The sequence below is a fragment of the Haemaphysalis longicornis genome, unplaced genomic scaffold, assembly GCF_048455015.1.
Source record: "Haemaphysalis longicornis isolate Haplotype H1 unplaced genomic scaffold, Haemaphysalis longicornis Haplotype H1 scaffold_5, whole genome shotgun sequence".
Taxonomy (NCBI): domain Eukaryota; kingdom Metazoa; phylum Arthropoda; class Arachnida; order Ixodida; family Ixodidae; genus Haemaphysalis; species Haemaphysalis longicornis.
This window is the reverse complement of record NW_027526385.1, coordinates 77,367,818-77,376,597: the sequence shown is the minus strand read 5'-3', so window position 1 is coordinate 77,376,597 and position 8,780 is coordinate 77,367,818. Positions and strand designations below refer to the sequence as shown.

Genomic DNA, 8,780 nt, shown 5'->3' with positions numbered 1-8,780 from the left:
CGATCTCCGAAAACGACTGCCTGCGTTCGTGGCGTGATCTCTTGCGTGATCTCCCCCTCGCAGTGCACGTGCGCTCGCGCCTCCGTTGGCGAACACAGACAAGCTCGCGCTCCCGGTGCAGAGTTTGCGCTGCCGGTTGCAGCCGGTTCTTGCGCGTGCAACGCGGCCCACTTTGCGACATCTCCGAAAGCATGCGGCGGTCACGTACCACGAGACACAAGGGATGGACAGACCCATGGCTTTAGGAGCTTCGCCCCTAAAAAAACACACTTAATCAGCGCGCAGGCACCAAAAGCAGCAAGTGTTTGCACGCCAAGAGCTGGCCAATACGCCGCACGCGCGGCGGCTGGATGACCTTCGTGCGGCGGTGGCGCCTGTAGTGGCGCGCGCGGTCCCTATATGAAACGAGCGCCGAAGTTTCGTGACCAGTAAAGCATTGAAGGACTCTGCTAATGCGAAAAATGAATAATAACATTTCCATTTCTGCATACATGCCACCCCAAAGGAGCGTCAAGCGTGCTCTGCACATCGCTTTCCAAGTTTTGAAGTTCCTATGAGCTAGCTGACCCGACACTTTTCATCAGCATTTCCGACTTACTGTGAACAAGCACGGAACTCGCACGTGTTTGCTTTGCAATTCTTCTGTTGCATTTATTTGATTGCCTCAGCAAAAGAAGCCGCAGTTCTGCATAATTCTTCTATTTCTTGGGCGAAAGATTTCTAGCGGCCGCTATTAAAACGTGATAAAAGGGCCAGATTAATTACAAAACATCAGCATTTCAAAACATACCTCAGTTGAGGCCCGGACAGTTTATCGAACGCCGTTTTATTGACTGACGTTTTATCGAAAGTGTTTTCCTGGCCTATTCGTGTAACAAAATTTGCAGTACGTTTTTAGTTCCCTCCTCGCTATGTAATTTGCCAATCTTGTCTCCACAGCGAGCTAGCCTATTTAACAGAATTTGTAGTCTTTGTACTAGTTGTCTTTTATTTCCTGCGTGCTTTTCTGTGATTCGCGAAATTTGTCTCCCGAATTCTTTATTCTGTTCATTGCGCAGGTGGTACTACCAGTCTCTTTGTGTCTCTCCCTCTGATCCGAAGCATATCAGGGCATAGTAGCGAGAATGCCTCAATATGCTTCGTACTTTTTAAATGCAGAGCATTTCTTATCCTCGCCTGTTCCTGCGTCGGATGGTGTCAACAGTTTCGCGTCCGCAGCAGGTGCGCCTCTCCTTCCCTCCTCTCTCTCAACAGCAGCTGGCGCGCGCATGCGTCGTAGTCAGCCCGTTTGCTCCGTCGCAGTCTCGGCCTAACAGGTGCGTGATAGCAGCGCGGTGGGTCGTGGAAGGGCGCGCGCTGCTTGCGCATGCGCGCTCTCCCCCCCCCCGTACTGCTCTCCCTCTACTGCGCGCGCTGCAAATATAGCGGCTAGCGGTCGCTCGTGTTTCAGTCACTGCGTTGCTCCTTCCTTCCTTGGTTGACGCTCGTGCCCACGCGTTTACTCGTGTCTGCTACTCCAGCATCACGGAAGAAGCGATGGAAGCAACACTGCCTTCAATCAGTACTGAGGCCCCAATGCTCCGCATTTACTCGTGTTCCCCTCGCGGGAAGGCGCGGGAATTTTTTTTTGTATAAACCGCTTTTGTGTCGACACACAATCTAATTATTTCACCGCGTATGTTCTACATATCAGAAAGGCACTTCTTGGCGCTTGCAGCCCCGGAGGTTAGTTCACACCTTCAGCGCAACACTTTCTCGGTGAATCTGCCACAATTTTGCACAATTGAAAGCCAGTTTTACAAGTTTTCTTGAGAGAATTTGATTAAAGGAATGAACAAATTCCCTTCAACAACCTTCGCCCACTCAACCAGCAGGTTTATTCTTATTATTTCAGGCAACGCCGTCAATTGTCTTCGCAATTAATTAGCAGTGGCCACCTAATGTGATGAAATGACTGGAGGAGGGAGAAACCCTCTTGTACAGCACTCGGACTGTTTATTTTTGCTTGAGAATTGTGCCTGCGTAAAATGGTGCACGTTGCATATTCTTCCAGTGTGGCAGTTCCCATTATTGTGAGGTGGACAAGGGAAACGCTCGGCATACAAGTTGCACCACTGCCACGTATAGAAGTCGCACCACAAAAAATTTCAGAAAAATAGCACTCCTTAAGCACTAAATAGTACGCAGGGTCTAGAATTACGTCCAACGGAACCCAAAATTGGAAACTAGAGTAACGTCTGATGGAACTCAGAATTGAAAACTAGAGTTACGTCCAAGAAGAGTCCTCGTCCGACTTAGGCCAATGTTTTGAGTTAGGTCCGGCGTAATGTAAAGCACAAAAAAATTTTACAGCTAACTGCACCAAATACCGTGACGCTCTATATGTGTAATCCATACATTGAGGTTCCTCGATTATCAGCCCCGGATCATCTGCGGGCTGCCCGAGACGATCCGACGCTCGATTCTCCCATGTATTCCTATGGGACTTCCGGTCCGAACGCAGTCCTCGGTCTGCCTGCGGGTCGTCCAGGACTGGTAAATCACGTGGGCCAATTATCGAAATGGTCGCTTGTACGATACATGACGGCCAAACCGGTTCGGAATCAGTAAATCATAGGCAACATGTTCGACAGCGCCGGTTCCCCGTCGATCGAGTGGCCAGGAGCACACTTCTGCAGCGATCTGGATTCGAATCCCAGCTGGGTTGATGGAATTTTTTTTTTAATGAAGATTCAAATTTTTCTGTACTAGTCCACGTTATACTAGTTATAGCAGATCGGAAAAACGGTTCCAGTACGGTACGCAGTACTTGTTAGCCGACCGTACTGGGAAAGCTCAATTTAAAAGTTATAGCAGACCGTAACTACCGGTCATGGTATACCATGATAGGGAGCTACTTCATTTGTACGTCGTTTGGCAATTCTTCGCGAGTCTGTGGCATTTCCACTGCTGAAATATTAGTTTTCAGTTCTCAAAAGCGCTAAAAGCAGTACTAAATAAAATACATATCCAACGCCCTTACGGAGATTTGAACTAGCGACTTCGTGAATGTGAAGCGGGCATTTAACCTCTACTGCATCTCAACAGATGGCGCCAGCAGGTCAAGGTGGTCTCTCAATACGTACGGCTGGCTGTTTCTAGTTTTTCGTTGTATTTGAGAGTTCCTTGCACTGACACTGCCTGTTCCTCACTCGCAGATTTGTAGACAGGCCCCATGTTGCTGTTAATAGCAGTTATGTAGCCGTATCGCCTTTATTTAACCTAAAAGAAGCTATCGGACATGCGTCGCTCGATGACACAAGCCATGGCAGTTGGGTCGGGACCGTGTTTCGCTTGCGGCTTGAGCTGTCAGAATCTCGCGGATTTCACTTGTTGCAACCTCATTTTTCTTAAACGATCTCATATTTACGATCTGTTAGACTAGGCGCGAGCCAAGTGTACGTCTGTCAAACTCTTCCAAAGCGGCCCTCCGCTTTGGAACGACGGACACGGTGAGTCTCAGTACCGTCCGGCCAAGTCGCTCCAGTTTATGGTAGGGTTCTGCACATGCGGTAGCTAGCGTCCAGACGGTAGACGTTACCGTACCGGATCGGCTTTTCCGATCTGCTATAACTCTAAAATAATGTTGCGTATAGATTACACATTTAGAGTGTCACTGTAGCTGCCGTTAGCTGTAATTTTTTTTTGTGCTTTATGTTATGCCGGACGTAACTCAAAACATTGGCCTAAACTTCCCTCGGGCATATAACTCTAGTTTTCAATTCTGGGTTCCGTCGAACGCAACCCTAGAAACTGGCTTAAAGTTCTGTCGGACATATAACTCTAGTTTTCAATTCTGGGTTCCGTCGAACGTAACCCTAGAAACTGGCTTAAAGTTCCGTCGCACGTAAGTCCAGTTTTCAATTCTGGGTTCCGTCGGACGTAACTGTAGTTTTCAATTTTGGGTTCCGTCGGACATAACTCTAGACAGTGCGAAAAGTATGGTAAACCACCATCCACTGTTAATTACAATAAGATGCCATGAAGAGAATGTTGGGCAGTGCGCATGCCTATACATGCCAGCACTCAAAGCATCAGCTTTGTGAATTGCCCATGTACTGCATTTACATTAGGTATATTTTTTCATTTTTGCAACTGCTTGCCAGCTACTCTGGCAAGATTGAGCCACAAATTTACTTTTATCAAAAAATTGGAAAAAATTCCCGCGCCTTCCCGCGAGGGGAACACGAGTAAATGCAGAGCATTGGGGGTCGTTAACGCCGCGTTAAGTCGCGTTAGGGTGGGTAGTTGGGTCGTAGTTGCGTTGGTGTTGGTTTGGGGTAGAGAGAGGAGAGTAAAGTTGCGTTAGGGTGGAGCGAGCGTCAACCAAGGAAGGAAGGAGCAACGCAGTGACTGAAGCACGAGCGACCGCTAGCCGCTTTATATTTGCAGCGCGCGCAGTAGAGGGAGAGCAGTACAGGGGGGAGAGCGCGCATGCGCAAGCAGCGCGCGCCCTTCCATGCCCCACCGCGCTGCTATCACGCACCTGTTACGCCGAGACCGCGACGGAGCGAACAGGCTGACTACGACGCATGCGCGCGCCAGCTGCTGTTGAGAGAGTGGAGGGAAGGAGGAGAGGCGCACCTGCTGTGGACGCGGAACTGTGGACGCCGTCCGACGCAGGAAGAGGCGAGGCTAAGAAATGCTCTGCATTTAAAAAATAACCAGGTGCTGGAACACATCGGGTAAACAAAAAAAAAAAAAAAAAGCAGTCACTGCGATGTGTGTTGGTGCGTTCTGCCTCAAGTCGGTTGCATTATGAGCTGCCGAGAAACTTCTCTACCGTGGCTGCTAAGCGGGCAGACTGGTCTTAGAGCTATTTTTTTGTTTACAAATCAATTTTAATGAAACTGCACGGCATTATAAAGTTTTTTGTGATGAATTCAAATCTGCCATTAGATTTTTTGTAAGTTGATTATATTTTGAGTTAATTAATGAATAATCACCATTATTTTGGGTCACAGTTACAAAATAACCACTCCATACAGAATAGCAATTACCACGTGGCTAGGCAGACAAGTGACTTAAGGATACAATGTAGGAAGAACTTTTTTTATTCAGCTATTTTTGGTCGTTTTACAACACAGTGAACTTCGCCTCTTCCGTGGTCTGCCAGAAATGGCTCGCAGGTGGTGCCAATTGAACACAATAATAACTTTCCAAAGCCTTCATTTGAAAAATTTGTTTCCAACATTGTATTCTCCACACATTTCGGTATTAGAAGCAATAAGAATTACAGTTGTACCTGCTCTGGGTGCCGATATATCTGAGGGCAAAATATTACCTTTGCATTGCAAGAAAAGTGCCGTTTCACCATCGAATTCTGTGCTAACCGAGCTGTAGAATGCACACTTTAAAATGCTACTATAATATAATAACAACAAAATATGGTGCCTTTTGATGAGGAAATTTGCAGGCTGATAGAAAAATGGCCGTGGAGGCCGAAAATGCCATTTTTCAGAAAACGCTTCCTTTTGACCGTTTTTTGGCCCCAAGCGGGGATGTGTGGATGTGCTGTCTCATGAGTGGGGTGTTCTTGTGCGCAGGAACTCGTGAAGCGGCTCCAGCAGGAGAAAAAGGTCGCAGCAAAAGAGCCCGAGGAGGCCAAGAACTGTCCTGGACCGATTTAGGCCAAAATAAGTCTCTTCCTTGGGGGAGCTGTACAATAAAAACTTTATTTATTTGTATTGCAGATGCAGTGGCTACTTTGCCTTTTTTCGTTGCACTTGCGATATCAACTCTTTGCTCACATAGTGTACTCCCGTATGCCTCTGAGCATGTCGTGCTTTCCTGCAGAAAAGACCAACGCATAATCAGCTTAACACTGTAACGATGTAATGCGGGATAAACTTCTAGCATGCCACATTACCCTTGCCTGACGTTCCCCTGTCTTCTTGCTTTCACACCCATCCTTGCATTCTGCAAAAGAAGCTGCGATGTAGCAATGCTCCACAAGTGGCAAAGGCATACCTGCCAGGTTTCCCAAATTATCCCGGAGATTCCCGGATTTTGATGGTTTTGTACGATTGTATGGTCGAAACAAAAATCTCCCGAGAACACACCCCCCGTGTTTGGCTAAACTTTTCCCCCAGTCTAGCCACGTTCCACTGGAGCTACCTGACAAGCCAATCACATCCTACACCACTGGACATCGTAATAACTTATAAAGCATAGTTGGCAATGCGCGCAAGTTGAACTGGTCAGTACCACAGAAACGCTGAAGGCGAGAGGCAGTTCAGCATGGTAAAAAAAAACTGCCCCCAGTTCCGAGCATCAAGTTCTGGCCCAATCCGGGCTCAGTCGCGTTCTTTTGGCGAAGTGTAGCAGGACAGTATTTCCAGGCTTTTTGAAAAAGGCATTAGCTGCATCGACAATTTAGCAGGTGACCAGTGGTGTAGCTCGTTCGTAGTTTGGACGAAACAGTTCAGCTCCTATTCTGTTGTAACTAAATCAGAAATGCATGTAAATGTAAATTAATTCCATTCTGGTGCTACTAATTTTTCTATCCCTATCCCCCGGACAGATCTCCTTAATGCCATCTCGGCGAACCTGGCAGGTATGCAAAGGAATGTGTGAATATTATTGTGTCTTCCCAATTCCTCAATCCTGCTGTGATCAAAGAAGTGGTAAGCATATCCCCCTCCCCACCTCCAATTTGGCTTAAAGGATTTAGGCTCATTATGTCTCGCCAAATGAAGAAAAATAAAGCACGAAAAGTAATGACCACATTCCCCTCCCCCCCCCCACCACATCTCCAAGCGCAACAAAAGAGAAAAGTTGATTTTACTCACCGCAATTTTTTCTTCCCTCTCCTTCACTTTCTGCTCTCTTTTCTGGTGAATGAACTCCTTGTAATTCACGTACTTGTTCTTGGGTGGCTGGAGAGAGAGAACAATGCTACACTGATTCGCACTCTTTATTCTATTGCAACAGATCTGCTCACCTCAGCTCCGAGCTGTACTGCAAGCGCTATCTTTGCTTCCTCTTTCTCGGGTTTGTCCAGTCCCTTTATTCCAAACTTTAGAATGTCGTATCTGGCTTTCTTGAAAGAAATTTCATTCCCGTTGTGCTGCTGCACACCGCTTTCATCCTCGTGTTCTTCACGATGGCGCTTCTGTAACTGAAAAAAAAGATAAATTTCACACGGCTCTAGGGGGTGACTTGCAGTATCGCTTGTCCATGCATACACCAGCAAGATTTCAACCTGTTGCAGGATCTCTGGGCAAGGTGCAGACTGCAGCCAAGGACTGGTAAAAATTGTGCGCTACTATACGAGGGAAAAAATGGAGTTCTGCGAGACAAGATGCAAGAAATGCCCTCCTCTCATCGCTGTTTTGTCGTGTCTAGGATCGTGACATCCCACTGTACACTTTCTAAAACGCCGGGCCAACAGTCGAGGACCGTGCAACCTCTTCCTGCACATGCACATGAATCGGCAGGGAGCCATTCTGACAAAAAAAAAAAGCAAGCTACTGCGCCCGTATGCAACTTTACGCGGGTCTTAAAAAAGTAAAGGCACACAACACGTGTGTTGGAAGGAATGCTTGCCCGGCACCACGCGCATGACGTCAAGGGCATGGCGCGAGGTGCGGGGCGGGAGAGCTTTATTCTTTTCACTACACTACACGCGCGGGTGTAGTAAATTGTCCCACGTGTTGGCAGGCATGCTGCTTAAGGACAAAATTAAAATTTATCCCACAAGTGTGATCCTCTCCTTGTGACGTTACTGTGTTTACGACACTACGATTTTAAAACTATATCATGATCACAGGATAGACTTCAAAAGCAAGTTTTTCTTCTTTTTTTTTTTTTTACCGACTCAAGAGAAATGAGGTTAAAGCAATGTAGAAATTACGCTACTCGTTGCGGCAGCGAAGAAAATCGATTGCAATCATGGACCTTTGAGCTTTAGTGTGAGCTTTTTCCCTTCATTGTTTTTTTTTTTTTTTTGTATTAGTCCTGAGCGCTCCATGCTCGGAAGTGGTGCCGACACGAGAGAGCATGCGGGGATGTGGCCATGGGGCAAGTCAGGTACTGCTGGTGCATGAAAAAAAAAAAAAAAAAAGCTGCTAGAAGTACTATGACTGCCAAGTAGTGACAGGCGCCAAACCTTTCTTTTTGAAGGGTTCTGGTAAACTACAACCGGCACTGATTCTCGACGCGCTGGTGGCGGCACTTCGCAGGCTGGTTCCTCGCAAGGGTCGTCGAGCCCCAACTCCACACGCATGCGTTCTAGCTCGCTTAGCTTTGACAGAACGGTGGTGCACGTCTTAATGTTGTCTTGACCGCACCAATTTCGCCTTGTTGTTCTGAGTTTCGATGCATCTGTTTTGGCGGCTGCTTCGCTGCTGTCCAGGAAACTGTCACCTAGAACAACGAAAAAAAAAATTACACCATTCTAGCTGATGCGTAAAATTCGCTCGAGCGCCCTACCGTAAGCGTTTAACCTCTTCAATATTTTGCTGGAAAGCCCCATGGCAGGATATGGCAAACTGTTAGAAGTAGCTCACGCGAGCTAGGCAACGCACGTGCTTCTGGCAGAATTTTGAACAAGCCATGGAGAACAAGCCTTGCCTTGGCTTTAGCCACTGTTTTTTATTTACTACCAACCAGTATTTGAGAAATTTCTAAAGTTCAACAAACTACTTGCTTAAATTTAGTGTATTTTTGAATAAATTTTAGCGTACTAACAATGACTAAGCATCCAGTAACTATCCGCGCCTTAGCTCCGGCAGCTCCGG

General features: G+C 47.0%; 1 protein-coding gene across 2 annotated transcripts; it reads right to left on the bottom strand.

The window, feature by feature from the left end:
* Window positions 1-5,693: 5,693 nt before the first annotated feature.
* On the bottom strand, window positions 5,694-8,778 carry LOC144138471 (uncharacterized). Of its 2 annotated transcripts, none has more exons than XM_077670763.1 (6): window positions 8,731-8,778; window positions 8,150-8,406; window positions 6,983-7,159; window positions 6,831-6,917; window positions 5,909-5,958; window positions 5,694-5,829 (listed from the first exon to the last, which is right to left on the bottom strand). In XM_077670763.1, exons 1-6 carry the CDS (start codon window positions 8,741-8,743, stop codon window positions 5,742-5,744), a joined length of 672 nt encoding a protein of 223 aa, XP_077526889.1. In that variant the 5' UTR covers window positions 8,744-8,778; the 3' UTR covers window positions 5,694-5,741. The 2 variants fall into 2 exon arrangements, with proteins under 2 accessions (XP_077526889.1, XP_077526888.1); XM_077670762.1 differs by lacking the exon at window positions 8,731-8,778 and adding an exon at window positions 8,473-8,628.
* Window positions 8,779-8,780: the final 2 nt, after the last annotated feature.

Excerpts from the sequence above, each read along its gene's own strand:
- LOC144138471 (XM_077670762.1), bottom strand. The coding sequence starts at position 8,515 with ATGGGGCTTTCCAGCAAAATATTGAAGAGGTTAAACGCTTACG. Across the intron at positions 8,407-8,472 it reads GAAGAGGTTAAACGCTTACG|GTGACAGTTTCCTGGACAGC; the intron begins GTAGGGCGCTCG and ends TCGTTGTTCTAG. Across the intron at positions 6,918-6,982 it reads CAGTACAGCTCGGAGCTGAG|CCACCCAAGAACAAGTACGT; the intron begins GTGAGCAGATCT and ends CTCTCTCTCCAG.